Source organism: Sarcophilus harrisii, chromosome 5, assembly GCF_902635505.1.
Source record: "Sarcophilus harrisii chromosome 5, mSarHar1.11, whole genome shotgun sequence".
Lineage (NCBI taxonomy): Eukaryota > Metazoa > Chordata > Mammalia > Dasyuromorphia > Dasyuridae > Sarcophilus > Sarcophilus harrisii.
The window spans coordinates 109,987,259-110,006,356 of NC_045430.1; the positions used below are offsets into that span (position 1 = coordinate 109,987,259).

The 19,098-nt window shown below is 38.5% G+C and overlaps 1 protein-coding gene across 5 annotated transcripts in view; it reads right to left on the bottom strand.

Annotated features, from left to right (window-relative positions):
- Window positions 1-612: 612 nt before the first annotated feature.
- SLC2A3 (solute carrier family 2 member 3) overlaps window positions 613-19,098 on the bottom strand; it is a 68,662-nt gene continuing 50,176 nt past the window's right edge. For 2 of the 5 annotated variants that reach the window (XM_031938325.1, XM_031938327.1), the window contains exons 4-13: window positions 13,354-13,496; window positions 11,258-11,350; window positions 10,578-10,738; window positions 8,495-8,735; window positions 7,186-7,348; window positions 6,776-6,963; window positions 5,315-5,419; window positions 3,934-4,035; window positions 3,638-3,841; window positions 613-3,202 (exon numbers count right to left, since the gene is read on the bottom strand). In XM_031938325.1, the coding sequence (XP_031794185.1) occupies window positions 2,969-3,202; window positions 3,638-3,841; window positions 3,934-4,035; window positions 5,315-5,419; window positions 6,776-6,963; window positions 7,186-7,348; window positions 8,495-8,735; window positions 10,578-10,738; window positions 11,258-11,350; window positions 13,354-13,368 (1,506 nt within the window). In that variant the 5' untranslated portion in view covers window positions 13,369-13,496 and the 3' untranslated portion in view covers window positions 613-2,968. Of the gene's footprint in view, window positions 3,203-3,637; window positions 3,842-3,933; window positions 4,036-5,314; window positions 5,420-6,775; window positions 6,964-7,185; window positions 7,349-8,494; window positions 8,736-10,577; window positions 10,739-11,257; window positions 11,351-13,353; window positions 13,651-15,863; window positions 15,882-19,098 lie in introns of those variants that run through there. The other 3 variants (XM_031938326.1, XM_031938328.1, XM_023505470.2) reach the window with 3 other exon arrangements.

The window sequence follows — 19,098 nt, forward strand, 5'->3', positions numbered from 1 at the left end:
AGTTTCTCACTTTGATTCCTGAGCCTCCTGTCTCTAGCCTGCTATTTGACTCTGGCCTTACACAGGTTAGAAGCTGGTTTGGTCTGGTTGATAACTCAGCTAAGCCTCCCGACCAACACCCATTAACCCCCTGACTATATCTGGGACAGTGAAAACATATTGACATAAGATTTGCAAAGTGCTTTTCTCACAATTCTGTGAAGCAAGCTATTAAAAATCTTTAGAAAATACTTTTAAAGAGGTCAAATGACTTTTCCACGATCATATGACTTAGCCAGTGCCAGAGCAAGACCTTAAGAATCAATTCTGGACACTTGGATCTCAACTTCAATTATCTCTGTACTTGCACCATGAAGAACTAAGCATGTCAAAGACACTAAACTGAATATTTACCCAAGACATTGCCTGATCCTTACTGTTCAGGTCTTAAGCTTTTTTCCGTTTCTTCCCCAATCCAAGTGATGTAAAAACAAGCTATCAGTACAAATTATACCATTACCTATACTTAAAGATGTTAGGCTTCTGGGTAAGGTTTGGCAAAGTGTAAAGTTGCCACTATAGCCCACAAAAGGAAATATACAAGCCTTCAAGCAATACACAGGAAGATCAATATACCATATTTACAATAGAACTTTTATTTAAAAACAGAACCACAGTAACAGAAATAAGCATAGAAAATACATTTGGAAATATTTACAATGAGACTATGGAGAAGGGAGGGAGAAACTGTTAAAACTCTACTATTGCCAATTTCCAGACCCTAGTTCTACCTGGGGACCTAGGGAGAAACTGGCTAGAACCAGAGAGCAAGGAAGTTTTCTTCAATCAACTACATAATATATATATTTATATATATACATACATACATATATGACACATATATGTAGATACATATATATTTATTTTCCCTCCTCCCCTTCCCCCCCAATGACCAGAAAAGGTGAGAAATAAGAATTAAATACTGTCCACAGGCAAGGTGGGTCAGGAGGTAAGCACCGAGGGCAATCCCTCAAAAGTTTCTGGAAGAGCAAAGTCTATAGATTTAGAAAGATACTCAAACTTCATCAGCAGTGATATCGTTACCCTCTCTTCCTTTTATAATTCAGGGAATTCCTAATGATCTTGCCCCTCCATACCCATTTTGTCTACAGAGGTCAAACCTTCTCCCTGTCCCAAGCCCCTTAAATATTCAGAGCATCTTTCTTTCCCATTCCACCTAGAATTGATGAAACTCATTAAAGGTTATTTTGTTCTCAGTAAAGGACTCTTAATTGGTGGTTCAATAGAATATACATTTTAGCCAGCATCAGGGAGGTAGAGGGTGTGAATGGGTGTGTGTGTGTCTGTCCTGGGGAAACTTAAGATTCAAGGGGTATTAGTAGGGAGGCTGGTTAAATAATGTCCAGCCAAGGCAGTAGTTGTTTATACACACAGAGAACCAGGAGGAATGAGGAGTAACACATAAATCATAAAAGCAACAATATTCATGAACAATTTAAGACACATTTGACCCTGGAGGAAGACAATGACTTTAGATATATATTGTTACTATCTAAATTAAATGTGAATTATGAATGGACCTTCACCTAACCCAAGTTTCCTCCAGTGGACTGATGCCAACATATTTACAAGGAAGCCATGACCATTTCTTCACTTGAATAAGGACACAGGGGCAAAACGTCACCCCTCCCACTAAAAACTAAAACTCGTAGTTCCATAATCTACCTCCATACCAATTTCTAGTGCCTTATGAATATTATCCCTTAAATCCTGTTCTAAAATGGGATGTGGGGGTGGGGGAAAAAGACACCCAAAACCTAAGAAAATCCCAAAGAACAAAAACAAGGAAAATTTTGCCTTTCTGTACTGAGAAACAATTCTCAACATTATTTTTCCACCTCAAGGGGAGGGGAAAAATAGAAGCTATAAAGTGAAATGAGTTCCATCTGGTGAAAGGGGGAGTTTTCAGAGAAATTTAGAAAACCCATCTTTCTCCAGAGGTAGAACCCTCCAACCGCATTCAACTTCACTGCCTATGATGTCAATAATATTGCAGTTTCCAAGTAACATTATATAGTTTAACGGAAAAAAAAAAGGAAAAAGGAAAAAAATACCCAAAGGAAAACAGTGGCTTCTGCAGGCATCACAACACTGCCTGTCTTCTTTCCCAAGTCTATTATCGTTTTCATGGAGTACAAAAATCGCTATAGGTCATGTGAAAACCTCCACTACCATTTCACATGCCCGTCCACTCCATCTCTCCCTGTATTTCTTCCATCCTTGCTGCATAAAGTCCTCCAAAATACTTTTTACTTCTCCCCCAGTCTTTTGTTTAAATTTATACCCCTCTCCCTTCTCTGCCCTCAACAGTTTTCATTATTTTGTGCAATTTTCTTTTTACACTAGAAAAATAAATATTTATGAAATAAAACCGGCAGATAAAATAAATAAAACTCAAGTTAATGAACTCTGCAGTTGTTTAAAAAAAAAAAAAAAAGCGAGGAAGAAGCTCTTATTTGGTCCCCAACTCTTTCGCGTACCCAGCTCCTATCCCAACTATTGAAATAATATCTCTTGTAGTTATTGGGATGAGAATGATATCCCTTCTTCTGATTTCTAGGTACCTCAATGAATCACTATTAGAACCCAAGGAAATGAAGAAGTGGCAAAGGTTGGCACATGTGCCAAGGAGCCAATCCCTCCAGAAACGAGGGAAAGTTCACCTGATCTCTCTTTAGCAGAGTATGTTCAGCGTCCATGATATTAAATGTTTAAAAGCCGGTAAAGCTGAGTTGACTCCAGCACTAGGTTCATCTCCGTGCTCTTGGAGTAAGGTGAAAAAGAAACACAGTAGCAGCAATCAAACAGTCCTGGGTTATAAGTATCCTGATGAGGGCCCACCACCTCAGAGAGATGTTTTTCCATGTTTGGAGACTGGAAGAGGAGAGGTATGGAAGGAGGTGGGATTTTAGAGGGCGGATGATGAGGACTCCTTGACTGGATCAATGTTGTTTACATCCACACTGGGGCTTTTCTCTGCCATTAAGGTGGGGTTCATAGAACCCTGACTCTTGCTTTCAAAGACCTGGGCAATATTCTCAAAAGTTCTGCCCTTGGTCTCAGGGACTTTGAAGAAGGTGAACAAAAAGAAGAAGATGAGGAAGAAAGTAAAGACAATAAAGACGTAGGATCCCAAATATTTCTAAAGAAGGGAAAAAAGAAAATTTCAGTCAAATGTCATTTTCAGACCAAGAACCAGCCCCACCTGCCCTCCATGGTAATAATGATGGTCATGATCCTTCTTTGGAAAGTCCAGACAATGGGGACCTTTCCAAGAATTAGGACTATAATACTAACCCACACACCTCTTCCCCCCTCTGCAATCTACCTGTGTACCAATTTCTAGTCTCTTAAGAATCCTGCTCTCAAACGCCTTTTGGGATTTATAAGTCAGGGAAAATTTTGGTTTCATTTTTATAATGCCAATTAATAACCCATCTCAAGTGGTCTCTGGAGTAGCTAGTAAAGTACCTGAGGCAATATTCTATACTTGCTCAAGATGGCTCTAACTCATTCATCTAACCCCAAATGAGCTAACATTATTTTCAAGTATGACTCGAGGATAGAGCTCACTCACCGCAGCCGTAGGGAAGAGCATCCCCACAAGGAAGTTTGAAGTCCAGTTGGAACAGCCAGCCACGGCCATGGCGGCCGGGCGGGGTCCTTGACTGAAGAGCTCGGCAACAATGAACCAAGGAATGGGTCCTGGGCCAATTTCAAAGAAGGCTACAAATCCAAAGATGGCGGCAATACAGATGTAGCTCATCCACAAATGAGTAGCCTAAATGAAGAAACATCAAATAGCCAAGAATAAGAATGAGATAATCAAGACAACCCAGGTTTTCCCTTTTCCCTCTTGCAAAGGACACTCACCTTGAGAGACATGGCAATAACCATAAGAACAGAACAGAAGGCCATTCCACTCAATCCTATTAGATGAAGGGTTCTCCTTCCTGCTCGCTCCACCAAAAAGAGCTAGGAGAATAATGCCAAATGAGAATTTTGCTTTTTCTTTAAATCAGTGTTTTTTACTTAATATATTCTATGATGCTTAAGGCTTAGCTTTTTATTTTATCTTACCTGCCTTTAAGGCTGGGTTCTAAATATTTGGCTTTTTCCTGTTATATTCACTCTATTTTCCTTCCCTTTCACCATTTTTTGCAATATTGAAATCTTTTCTATTACTCAATCACTTAATCATATATTTTTCTCACTTCCTTTTCCCAAGGGCACTGATGCGTAAGTTCTTGTTTTAACTATGGTACAAAAACCTAAGATTAGTGTAATTCAACCTCAAAATTTACCCCAAATTAGATCACATGAAGAGGCACAAAAGACCTATTACAATTGAGAAAAGGAAGGAGGGAAATGAGCCAATGCTCTGAAATTAAAAATCATCTTTTTGGCTCCAAGAGGGGATAACTTAAATTATTCAGTTGGGTATAGAACTTTTTCTAACCCTATAAAGAACTAGAAGGAAAAAGAGGAAAGAAAAGAGAAAGGCTGAATAGAAGGAGGGCAGAAATGCTAAGGAAAAAAGGTAAGAAGGAGGGAGGATGAAAATAAGGTAGTGGGTTAGGGTGAGTCAAAAAAAAAAAAATCACACTACTAAGGACAGGATGGAAAGAGAACAAAAGTATATACAGAAGAGAATATAGGATGGAGGGAAATACAGAGCTGGTAGTCATAACTGAATGTGAATAGAATGAACTCTCCCAATAAAACAGAAATGAATAGCAGAATGGATTAAAAAACAGAATCCAACAATATGTTGTCTACAAGAAACAAATGTGTTTGGTCACTCTTTGTCAATCTGGGTCAAATGTGACCCAGAGTTACACATACAGAGTAAAGGTAAAATGCTGGAACAGAATTTATTATGCTTCAGCTAAAGTAAAAAAACAAACAAACCCAAAAACTTGGAGTAGCAATTCTGACTTCAGATAAAGGAAAAAGTAAAAATAAATCTAAGAGAGACAAGGAAGGGAAGTACATCTTGATAAAGGGTACAGTAAACAATGAAGTAGTAATTATACTAAATGTATATGGACCAAGTGGTAGAGCATATAAATTCCTAGAGAAGATTAAGTCAATTACAGGAAGAAATAGGTAGAAAAACTAAACAAAACTATCAATCTTCCCCTCTAAGAATATGACAAATTAACCACAAAACAAAGAAGAAACTAGGGAGGTCAAAATTTGCCCCAGAAGTTTCCTTTTATGTTGTCCCCAAATTCATAATGTCCAAACTCACCGAAACTACAGTAAAAACCACATTCACCGCACCAGCACCAATGGTAGCATATATTGGCTCTTTAACACCAGCATCTGTGAAGATTCCTGTAGAATAATAGAATACCTAATTGGGGGAGAGGTGAAAGAGAGAAAAGAGCAAGTTACCATATTAGAAAGAAGGCTCTAGAACTTCAGTAAGCTTTAAACAATAAATTCGGGGGCCCAGGTGATAAAGTAGAATGGGGACTGCCCGTTATTCCTCGACACAATCAATTCCCCTTCCCCTAAATTTCCTCAACCTTCAACCCAAAGGACTTATCTTGGGTCTTCAATCAGTTAAAACTTTGAGAAGTTTTCATTAACTGGAAGGTATCATTAAATAAATAATTAATCTAGCCTAGGTACAAAAATTTGTTAGCAATACACTCAAAACTACAACCCAAAAATTTTTTTCCCATATCGTTTTCCATAAGACAAATGTATGAATCCACTTATATTCTTTTAGAACTCTTCTTCTGAATTAATGTATTGCTACTAAATGACAGAAGTTGAAGTTATGAGCCTCATAAAAATGACTTGAATATCTAGCAGTTCTTCAAAAGAGCACTCTATACTAACTAACTAATGAACCAGAATCATTAGGCAGGTTCAGTGATAGCAACCAATCAGCAAATACACTGTTTTAGTTTGATTCAATGTCTCCTTTTTATCAAAGTTATTATACAGAAAGAAAGAACTTATATTAGCATTGAAAAGCAGTACTCAAGAATTGAAAAGCACAATCTCAGTCCAGGAGAATGGATAATGAAGCAGGTATTTCTTAACTCAACAGAAACATAAGGGAATGTTGATTGTTGCTTTGTGGTTTTAATATTTTTCTTTGGTTTTGTGTTTTTTTTTTTTTTTTAAATGAAGGAAGGAGGTGAGTTAAGAGGAAGCGACTTGCTAATAGGAAATGAGGTGAAAATTTAAGGTAATAAAACAAAAAGTTTAAAAATAATTACATCACTATCACTCAAGTATCCTGGTTGAATTTCTCTTCTGGTCCTAAAAATTTGACTTTTATTTCTAAAAACATCTATGTACTCTTTCTTCTTTTCCTGCTTTAAGTTATAGGCTAGTCAACTTACAAGTTAATGTAATCACTGATAAAAAGCCACCTCTCACAGAGGCCTACCACAGGAAGGGTCCTTCCTGCATGCTTTTTTTCATTCTGGGAAAGCACTGCACAGAGCAAAGAAATAGCCAGACAATACGGCAAGAATTGAGAGGGAAGGAGACAGGGAGCCACAGTGAATACAAGATAAACCTAGACCCAGGAAGTATGGGAATCATTTATCCTCCAAGATGCAGTTTTGTCATCTACAAATTGGAGAGAACACCTATAAATGTTACCATCAACGACTATCATTATTATTAATAAAGATAATTAACAGGAAAAACCATGACACTTGGGCAAATAATAGATTTAGGGGCTCACAGCATTAATTCCAGAGAGCTGTTGAGAGAGTTGGAGCATGATGGCAATGATAATGGGTTGTCGATAACTTGGTGTCTTAAAGAGGTCAAGCACAGTTGGTTTCTTTTCTTGTGCCATTTTAGCACTCTCATTCTTCATCTCCTGGATATCCTGGTCCACATCTTGAGTGCCCCATAACTTCTCAAGAACTGCGAATAGGAAAAGGGGAAAAATTAGCTTGTCCAAATTAATTTTTTTTTATAATGGTGGCCTGGGAAGATAAGATTGAGTTTTAGACTCAATTCCTTCTTCTCATACTTCAGGAATGTCATAACTTGCAATTTAAAGAAACTACTTTCAAGAGGGGTAAGAGGGTAAACAATCTAAAGTCATGTGATCAGATAAGTTCAAACATATTACTTGTTACTTACTTTTTCGGGCCTGCTCCTCTTCCATCTTATTGATAAGTAAGAATCTAGGACTTTCAGGGCACAATGGAAGGGCTAAAGATTGCAGAACAGCAGGGATGACAGTAAAGCCTAATAACAATGGCCAGAGTGTCTCAGTTCCCATGATCATTTGTAGTCCAAAGATCTAAGGATCCAAAAAAAATGAACTAAGTTATAATGCCTTAAGGAACCTCTTTAAAAATGTACTTTCAAGAACAAATTCTCAAATCTTTTCTGGTGACTTATTTCCTGAATCAAATTTATAAATAAGAGCTATGCTCCAATTGATAAATGATCAAAGCACATGATCTGTCCTGCATAATCTTTGACCTAACACCACCACTACTTGCCATGAATACCAAGAATCAAAAGAAAAATGGCCTATATGTACAAAAAATAACCATAGCAACTCTTCTCAGGACAAAAAAAGTTGAAAATTAAAGGAATTCCCATTAATTGGGGAATGGTTCAATAAACTGTGGTATATGTTTATGATGGAATATTATTGTTCTATGGCAAATGATGAGCAGGATGCATTCAGGGGAAAAAAAAAAAAAACCCTGGAAAATCCTCCATGAACTCCAGCAAAATCAAATGTACTGTATACAAAGTAATAGCAAGTTGTGGGGTGACCAGCTGTGAATGGTACAATCATCCACTATTCTGAAGGACTTAGGATAAAAAATCCCACCCATACCTAGAGAATGAACTGAAGCATTCTATCTATCTCTTTCCTTTTTTAAACTTAAATTTTTCTTGAAAGTTTATTTTCATTAGGGTGAAGGATTTTTTTTTCACAACTTGACTTTCATGGAAATATTTTGCTTAACTTCACAAGTGGTTTCCTAATTATGAATAGGGATAAGGGAGAGAAGCTAGAACTCAAAAATTTTAAAAACCAAAGTAAAAAAAGTTTGTTCTGAATGTAACTGGGGAATGATATTGAAATAATTAAAATAAAACAAACCTTTCTCCTATAGTGAAGGGCACAATTTGTTAAAAAAAAATCTTTTCTTCTCTACCTTCATTAACTATTTTAGCCTATTAAAAAAAGGCTTTACCTTTCCCAAACTAATAATGGAATAAACTAATAACTCATCAGGCCTCCTTAGTATACCTTAGTATACTGAAATAAGCCAGTCATTCTTAATGAACATGAATCTATTTGAGGAACTAGTTTTTTAGAGCTTCTGGTCCTGTCAGGGGACATAACTGAAAAGGTAAAAAATAAGGTCCCTTATGTCTTCCCTCACCCACTTCTACCTAGTAAAAATGAGAATATAAAGAATACCTGGGCAACAAGGATTCCCACAACAATACCCAGCTGGTTTAGGGTGCCAAAGGCGCCCCGAAGGGCAGTTGGGGAGACTTCACCAATATATATAGGTACAAGGCCAGTGCAAAGGCCACAGAAAAGGCCAATAATCAGACGGCCCAGGATCAGCATCTCCACGGACTGTGCAGACTTGGCAAAGCCCAAAAGGGCACCTCCAATAATTGCAAGTACATTGACGATGAGCATGGAGTTGCGTCTATAAAAGGAAGAAAATAACTATGAGTAAGTATGGTTTCTCTAGTCCTCTGTTTTATTCTTTCTTCTCTGTACCATCTTTCTCAAGTTTCCTTAGTTTTACTTTCTCTCCACATATTTTCTGTGTTCTGATTCTTTGTTCCTCATTTCTTTACCACCCTTGTTCCACTTTATCAAGAATTTTTCCCATTAGTATGACTAGGATAAAGTTTGGGTAGTCAAACTGATTATGGCTTGTTTAAAAAAGCTTTCAGTTTGTAACTGGCTCCTTTCAGTTCCTCTCTTTACTGAAGTAGTTTATTTTATAAGGCATATTATTAGCCAAGTCAAAGATGGCAAACAACATTTTCCACCTTCTGCCAATCTTAGATCACAAACCTTATTTGGCAAAAGGAAAGAAAACATGATTACCAAATGACTCTGCTGAGAGAAGATTAAAATATGAAGTCCCAGATTCTTTCAGATATAATCATTTGGTACTGGCAAATGAGACAGGTAGCCAAATGAAATTTGGGAGTAGCCAGGAAAGAGCTATTTTTAATGCAATGCAATTCCTCTCCAATTTTTATAGCATATTGGTGTTCCTGGGCAGTCTTATTTACTGCTGAATTAGGCAAATAGAGGAAGACACTGCTTTCAGGTTATAGACTTTTTTCCCCCTCTAAAGCTGGATTGAAAACAAGTGTTTTCTTTAAGAACGCGGCAGGAAGAGATTATGGAAATAATGTGAAGGAATAAATGAGGTACATTCATAACTAAAAAAAAAAAAACATATGTAAGATCAAAAGCCATGCACATAACTTTCAGAAAAGAACTGCAAACTATTAACCATACCATATGAAAGAATGCTTTGATAACTAATAAGGCAAAATGAAATTAACTCTTGAGATTTACCACTCACCTGAGAAATTAGCTACAATGACAAATGATGGGACCAATCAGTGTTGGGTTAAGGGAAAAGATATACCAAGTACTGTTAATAGAGCTGTGAATTAATTGGTCCCATCATTCTGGAAAGCACTTTCGAATTATGCTAGGGTGATCATAACGTCCATTTCCTTTAATCTACAGCTGTCATTACTTGATGTAGACACCAAAGAGGTCAATGATAAAAAAAAAAAAAAGGCTTCCTTATACACCAAAATAATTGTAGAAGTACTTTTTTGTACTAGAGCCAACAAGTATGTGAATATAATAGAATAGTAATGTTCTATAAGAACAAGAAGTATAAAAAATGGAGGAAAAGCAAGTCTGAAGGAGTAAGCCACCTACCCACATTGAGAGAAATGACACAGTGGATAGTATATTGGTCCTAGAGTTAGGAAGATCTTAGTTTAAAAACAGTCTCAGACACTTAGTAGTCATGTAACTCTGAGCAAGTTGCTTAACCTTTGTCTCATCAAATTTCTCATCTGTATAATGGGGATGATATTATGTATTTAGCAGTAACCTGGCACCTAGTAGTACATAAATCTAATCTATTACAGAAGCCAAATTCTCACCAAAAACACTTTAATTGATCTATATACCAAAAAATACTGAAATAAGCCTGACTCTGGATATGAAAGCAAATAAAAAATAGATCAAACATTTAATGTCTGTAATATTTGCTTCTAAGAGTTGTTGGGAAGCTGAAAGGAGGTAATAGATGTCAGTGATGGTATTCTCTAAAGTGAAGTCAATGAGGTTTAACTGTGGTCAAGTCTAGGTCAATGAGGTTTAACTGTGGTCAAATCTAGTGGTTTCTTCCTTTTCACAACTGCTAACTGCCCTTGCTCTACTTCTCAGCAGCCCTCTTGTTCTGTAGCAAGCCATTCATCCATTCTTTCTGGACTGGCCATACCTGCCAAAGCGATTGACAAAGAGTCCAACAGAGAAAGAGCCAATCATGCCGCCTACTGAGAATATGGCAACAGCCAAGGACCAGAGGGAGGTGAGGAGGACCTCGGATGTTTGCTTTCCACTCCGGCCTTCCAAAGTGTAATTGAGAAATTCCTTAATGATCTGTAAAAGAAGCCAAGCAATGGTGGATTGAATTACATTTAGCTATAGCTGATGGGCCAGTGGGATAAAGCCTAATTTTTCTGCTTCCATGGGGAGCAAATCACATCAATTTTCCCAAAGACAGTTAAAAAGGTGGAAGCAAGATTGGTGTTAGGACCCCCACATCTATGTGTTCTAGATTTTAGTCTACCCACAGACTTTCAGCAGATGGCAGCACTGGAGTTACTATAAACCCTTTTTCTTTCTTATGGGCGATGGTGATTCACCATAGAGTAAGAGTACAGCAAGAGTACCTCACTTGCTGTTAAGTTAAGCAAATAAATTAATTTTGCTGTGGGCCAAATGACTCAGCAAGAACTACCAAGATTGTTCCTCCTCCTCCTCCTTATGAATCTGAGGCCTTATGTCCCCCACCAAACACCCCCATCTGATTCTGAGCTCTTGGCAACCTTAAAATTAGGAAGGAGGGATCAGGAATTAAATTCTCTACTGACTCCATTTACAAGGTGCTTGGGTTACCTGCTCTGGAGCATTAATGACGCCAGTGTTGTATCCAAACTGAAACGAGCCTATAGCAGCTACACTAACAGAAAAGAGGAGGGATCCGGTGACCTGGGGAAGAAACAAAGAAAAATCTTTACAACACTCCCCTCAATTCCCCTCTCTTGGAGCCAAGGTGAAAAAAGGAAGATTTTCCACCACCTGGCCGTTCCTATCCCTCCAGTTTACTTATACATTCTTCCCCAGATACTTTAAAGATCAAGTCACATTGCCTATTCTTACCACACGACCCCCCATCGACCCATATTCAAGCCTTTGCATTGGCCAAATGTCCTTCATGCTCCCCACCCTCCCCCAGTGCTCCACTCTCCTTATTCCCCAAAGTCCCTAGCTTGATATTCAGCTCAAAGACCACTTATTGCAGGAAGCCTTTCTCAGATCTCCCAAACTGCTAGTGCTTTCCCTTCTAAGGTGACCTTGTATGTCCCTCCTTACATGCAAGCTATATCCCCAGTGCTTAGATACAAGCTTGTTGATTGGTTTATTTAGCACCACACACTAAAGATGGAATCAGCTACACAAAACAAACTGGATTAGAGTGCTCTTCAGAGCATATAGGTAAAGTGGAGACAATAAGATTAAGCTCAAACAATTTATTATGAGTCTACTATGCGCAAGTTTCAAGTTACACCGGAAAGTATGAATTGGGAGTGCATAGTAATCACTGGAGAAAACACTAAGTTTTAGGTAGTGGGAAAACTAGTAAACGAGTTTGGGGGAGAGTAATGGGTGGGGCAACAGAAAGTCTGAAGAGGGTGGCCATAAGACTCTTAGTCAAGAAATAGTACTAACAGTGAGATTAAGCAGACTTAACCATTTCAGAATCTGATCTTAAAGATAAGGACATGAGCAGAAATAGCAAGAATTGGGGTTGCTGGATCAACTCGGCTCTCCAATTCCTCTGGACTCATCATTTTGAGATTCCCTGGAGCCACCCAAGCTGTGGCTGTTCCTAAGATGAGAAACATCGCAGAAGGATTCCCTTACCGGGCCTCCTAGCCTCCCATCAGAAATTGCTCTCCCTCCCCCATCGTTGAGTCCCGTTTTCCTCACAGTGCAATGAAAGCACATCGACTCAGCTCTCAACCCACTAAACTCAACTACACTTGTATTTCCTGGGGAAAGCCCAGTTACCAAAGCCCCTAGATTTTTCACCCCAAATAACCAATTCTTTTCCCTCTCACCAGATCTCTCCCCGCCCTTTGCCTCAAGAGCTCTTATCTGCGGCTCCTTCCACCTTCAGCAGAAGTAGCCAGGGGCCAGAACTAGGAGGGGTGACCTTGGTTAGGAACACCCCACCCACAAGTCCTCAAAAGACGGCGGTCCTGGGCAGGATATTACTTTTTCTGTTATTAGCTACGTTTTCTCCTCTTTTCATCATACGCTCCTTCCTTCCTCCTTCACCATCAACTCATACTACAACCACCCTTCCGTCCCCCGAATCCTTTCCAGCGATCACACGCTCGTATTTAAACACATTTCAAAACGAAGGTGTTGACGGTTTCTCGGCAGGACGGGGGCAGCTGAAATTTCCAGGAGCTCCCGGGAGCTGCGATTATAGAAAAAGGAGGTTATCCCTATCGAGAATTACAGCTTCCAAAAGAGAACGGGCCGAGCATGACATTCATCCTGCTACCATCCGGGCACACTCTCTGGGCTGGCTCAGGAAAACCCAACCTCAAACACACGGCCCGGCTCTCCCCCTCCCCTCCGTCCCCTGCCTGCCTGGGCAGCACCCTCGCCTGTCCAGCTCGCGGGGTCTCCCAGGACAGCCAGCCCCGCGGAGCCCGCTGCGGGCGAGAAGACGGGCTGGAGGGGCAGAAATGCCCGCAAGCTGCCGTGCCGAGGGAAGCCGGAGACCTACCACAGCGGGAGAGGGCGTTTGTTTTTTCCCTTGGGGGCCCTAAAATGGCACGTCACGAATCGGGCATCATCTGCCTGAAGCATCCTTCTCCCTTCCTCCCCCGCCCCTGCCTTCTCCTTCCCCACGCTCCGACTGCAGCTTCGGGGAAGAGGAAGCATGCCCAGGAATAGCGGAATAGCGCGGCTCTTACCTTGGCCGATGACATGGCTCCGGCCGAATTCTTCACAAATCCCTAGGAAGGAAGCGGGGGTCCGAGTCAGAAGCCTCTGCTCCCGAAAAGCCAAGCCGCCTTCGGCCGCAGAGGGCAAAGTTCCGTCCTCCACCTCGCCTTCACTAGAAGAGCATCTGGGATTGGGGGGGCCTTCTCCAGCCAACTATTTATAATTTTGGCAAGGGGCGGGGCCAGCCCTTCCCATCCCCGGGCGAGCTTGTGACCTCTCGGAATTCAGTGACCTCAGTCACCGCCCTCCTAGCCCCCACCTAGCAAGGCAATAACTCCCTCCCCGCTTTAAGCCACATCCTTCCCATCCCCGCCCTCTTTTATCCCCACCCCACCTCCCCTCTCAAAAAAGAGTAGATTCTTTCTCTGTTGCATAGAAATTCAGATTCTCAGAAAAGTCGTGAGGGAGGGCAGATTTTGGCTCTAGCGCCCATTCTATAGCCTGTTCGTACAAAGTCCCCTTTCTGAGTAAATGAATGTTAAGATTAAGAGCAAGTTAGTGCTGAAATGAAAGTTAGAAGGCCTTGCTTCGAATTCCTGTCTTAATTTTTGTGACTAATGCAAGTAGTCTACCCCTGGTGAGCTTATTTCAGTTTGCCCATCTGTAAAATGAGGATGATATTTGGAATATTTGATTCATAGGATTTCTAGAATCACATTTAGAGTTGGGAAGAACCTTTGAAAAATAATCCTTATAAAAATATTCTTTGTATTATGGAGGGAGGAGAGAGGAAAAATATAGGGGGAAATCTAGGCAAAGAAAAAATTAAAGATCAAGAAATTTTATTTTTAAAAATGATTTGTTAAAAATATAGAGCATCTATATTTATAATAGCAAATACCTCGATAGCAAAAGGATGTCATTAATTGGGGAATGATTAAACTAATTATGGCCTATATTGAACCAATGCTGAGTGAAGTAGAAAGAACTAGGAGAATAGTAGCAAGAGTATTGCAAAGACAAACAACTGTGACAGACTGCCTAATGTAGAGACAAGTTATGATTCCTGACAGAGGTGATAAAGTCATGATGCAGAATGAGACATATATCTTTTAGACTCAGATAATTTGATAATTTATTTTGTTTGACTATACTTATTTGTTACAAAGTTGCTTTTTATTCCCAATGATGGAGTGGAATAGAAAATGTTTTTTGTTAACTGAAACATTAATTCATTGAAACTTTATAAAATTGAAAATATATACTTGTTAGTTGTAAAATGAATTTAAAAAGGAAAGGGTTTGGGGTGTCTTTTAATTGGGGAATAGCAGAACAAATTATGAATATATGAATATGACAGAAAATTTTTGTGTTGGATGACTTAAGAACTGATGCAGAGTAAAGTGAGTAGACTGGCAGAAAAGCTTCTTCAATTACATCATTGTTACCTTTGAAAAACTTTAAAACCGATTAATGCAATGACCAACCATTATTCAAGAGGACTAATAATGAAACATGTTACCTACTACCAGATGAAGTGGTGATGGATTCAGAGTGAAGACAGACATTTTTTCAAAGGAGGGGAGGGGTGGCCTATGGAGGAATTTGTTTTGCAATACAGTTTTGCAACAGGCCTTTTCTTTCTCAATGGAAAACGGAGGAAGGAAAATGTTAAATGGGGGGAAAATAAATTAAATAAAAAAGGAAGGGAATCTTTGAATTGTTATAAAGAAATTTTAATTTGCAAAGGCTATATAAAAGTGAACTGTCATTAGCATTATTATGATTACACATATTAGATATTTTTGTTTGGCTGCAGTGTGACCATTTGAATTGGGAGTGAGGGCAAAAAATGCAATCTAACTTGTTTGAATTGCTGCCCTCCTCCAATAGGCTGAGACTCTGGAGTCTTCCCTTCCTAAGTGTTATGGATCATCTAATTTTTCCTCTTTTTTGCAGAGACAATAGTACCGAATGGGACATCAGTTTTTGAAAGATAATTGGGGGTAAGTGACTTGTCCATAGTCACACAGCTAGTAAGTGTTAAGTCTAAAGTGGGATTTAAACTCAGGCCCTCCTGACTTCAAGGCCCATGCTCTATCCAAATGCACCATCTTAGCTGCTACTGAAACCCAAATTCTTTAAATGAGATTTTATACTATCTGGCCTAAAACTCCTTTTCAATCTTACCATTTCTTTCCTATAATCTCCACTCAATTGTTTATGGTTTTTTCCCTGTGTCCTTCATCACACTTTCCCCTCCTGTCCAGCCTGTAGGGAATTATCTGTGCCATGCTCAACCCTTCCTTTTTGCTCTTTTTCTTTTAAGAATATGTTCTATCTCCTTTACTGAGATGGCAGGGATCAAGCCCTTTATATCTCTGATCTTTACAACCACCTGCAGCAACTAGCACTGTCTTATCCATAAAAATTACTCAAGAAGTGTTTGGTGATTATACATGATTAATTTATATCACAGAAGAAAGTCACTCAAAATGCTTTTACATCACCATGGTTTGATTCTGGCTATACTACTTACAACTTTTAGATTTTGTAGGCCTTTCCACTGGAATAGAGTAGAATATTCACATACTCCCGTGCAAAAAACACCATCTAGTGGTTAAAGAGAGTTGATAAAGAAAACCATGGTAAATCTCAAGGAGAAAGCAGGATGGAAATATACCAGACAAAGGCTCTGGGGCATGAATCTTCCCAAATTAGGTACAGAGCCTGTTAGGAGGTGGACTATTGTCCATTAGTCTCAGGGTTATATATTGTCTAGTGATGCAACTGGTATTGCCAAATGAATCCTTAGCTAAAACGCTATCACATGTCATTGGGTTCCACAGAAAGTCCCAATATTCTGACTCTACAACTCACAACCCACCCCCTCCCCCAAGTCAGATGAATAGGGAGGCAATTTTAACTCAGAAGACAGTTCTTCATTCCATTCTACTACCCACAACTTATTTGTGCTTTCCCACAGCACTCTATTTCTGGTTAAGCTCAGATGAAAGGTCAGCAAGACCTAAGGATTGTATATATAAGAATATTTTATTCTGAAATACCTGATCAACCAGTCCTAAAATAACTTCTTTCTAAAGAAGGTGATATTACTACTGTTTGAAATCCCAATCTATTCACTTCCTCAGATCAAAGGAGGCAATTTTTGTCTTAGCCTTTAGGAAAGACAATATGTTAAGATAAGGTGTGCCCAGCTGACTACCCCAAAACGTACTAAGTTAATGTGTATCCAACTGACTACCTAAAATTTTCCCAGTTCTAATTCCATTTCCCCCAGTTGTTTACCTGTTGATATCTTTCCTTAATTCCTCCATTCTTTTCTTTCCTGGCATTCAAAAATAAACAAATGAATACCTGAGTCTCCCAACAGAAGATTTTTGCTAGCAAGACCAAAATCTTACCATGAGTTTTGAATTTGAATGGAAAAATTATCAGAGATGGTTACTAAGACAAGAGAAACTGAAGATGTAAAAAGAGAAGATGCAAAAGTAATCCTGAAGACAAAAGGGATAGTCTGGAAAGGGGAAGGAAAATATTGGAAAGGGGACTTAAGTTAGAGAAAATAGAAGCCATGAAAATGGCCAAAATTATCAAGTAAAGAGAAAGGAAGGATATACCTAAAGGGATCTATTAAGAAGTTTTCTAATGGGACTGTGGCATAGATGGAGCTGAACACTGAATTAATCTTTATAGTGTTGGATGGTAGGGTATCCCTAAAAGAAATTTCTTCTCCCAGAACCCATAGTGAGAGAGACTAATTTTGGAAAATAGGCTAGAGAGAGTCCTCTTGCAAAAATTTGCTACTTAGTTTAAACTGAGACTTCCAGACCTAGAACACACATACTAAGTACTTTACATATGCTTTTTCATTCTTGCATGCACTATTCTCTTGTTGGTCAGTATGAATTATTCTTTCTCCCTTAGCCCTGTGCTCATATAACAAGGTTTACTAACAAGATTTTAACTGTATAATGTAGCTTTAGAGTTAAAATCATTTTTTGAGGGTATTATAAAACTTAATAGATATCAAATTTTAGAAACATTTTCTTGATCTTTAGAGCAAGAGTGTGAGGTAATGGTGTAAAAGCACTACTTCTCCCTACCAAATAAAAGACAGAAGACACAAACATTAAAAACTCTTCTGATTATGGGGCAGAAAGTTTTAAACAAACCATTAAGTGTATTTTCTAGAGAAAAACCCTTAATTTTACTTTTAATTTTCAGTAACTGAATTGTGATGGAAGTGGATTTCTTCTACAAAGAGAAGATCTAACTCAGTTTCAATTGATCAAGGACGGACAGAAGCAGCTACACCCAAAGAAAGAACACTAAGAAATGAATGTAAACTGCTTGCATTTTTGTTCTTCTTCCCGGGTTATTTATACCTTCTAAATCCAATTCTCCCTGTGCAACAAGAGAACTGTTTGGTTCTGCACACATATATTGTATCTAAGATCTACTGTAACTTATTTAACATGCATAGGACTGCTTACCATCTCCGGGAGGGAAAGAGGGAAGGAGGGGAAAAATCGGAACAGAAGTGAGTGCAAGGGATAATGTAAAAAATTACCCTGGCATGGGTTCTGTCAATAAAAAGTTATTAAAAAATAAATTAAAAAAAAATTTTCAGTAACTGAGAGGGAGTACCGAAAAACTATAAACTGGTATCCAAAAGTGAACTTTTTCTGTATCTTTAAATAAAAATTCTGATAAAATATCTTTAACTTATATAAAAAGATGTTTTTAGCTGCAGTGACAAAATTTAATGGACAAAGAAGTAAAAGCCACATTTGCCAGTAAAGGAGATGAAAAGACTAAAGGAGCAAAATTTATCTGACTTCAGGGTTTAACAAAGCAATTTACAAATATTATCCTCACAACTACCCTGGGAGGTAGGTGCTATTATAATACCCATTTTACAGATAACAAAGAAATTGAGGCAGACAAAAGCGAAATGATTAGTCCAGAGTCTCATAGAGAGTGTCTAAACCAGAATTGAAACTCAGGACTTCCTGACTTGATGTCCAGTGTTCTATTCACTGCATGACCTAGGAATCTGCCTCACAGGAAATTGTGGACAGAGGAATGAAATGTAACATACCCTTCTAAGATCCAGTCATTTCCTCTTTAACTTTATAGTGGAAGATGTCAGAGGAAGAATTGGAATTGAGAGAAATAGAGAAGGTATGCTGCTTCTATTTCTGTTTTTTTATATATCTTTTCCCTTTTCCCTCCCATCTAATAGAAGAGCAATTTTTAAAGTGGAGTTTCCTTTTTTTTCAATCACAAATATCAGAAGAAAGGAAACAGAGCTTTTGTCTTCATCCTCCACTTCTAATCAAACCAGAGATAAAACTTGAGGAAGCAGATTTTGTCTCTCAAAGAGCAGTGCTGAAAAGATTGGCAATGGGAAGAGAAGAAATTGGAACTAAAATGGCTTACAAATAACATCTCTAGTCCAAAACAAACCCACTAAAACTTCGTCTTCTTGGCACTTAAAAAACAAATCTGAAATCAAGTCAGCCGTCTCAACAGAAATAGATTAAAACAAAAACAAAAACAAAAACCTGTTCTGAGGTTATGGGAAGGCATAGAAATTAATGAGAAAATGGCAATTAATACCAATCTTTTAAGTATTCATAATAACTTCAAATAATTTCAAAACTGCAAATTTTTTCTTATTCCATCCTGTATCCTATACTGTTTAGATGGAAGATTATTAGCTAGTTTGACAAATGGTGCTTTTGAAT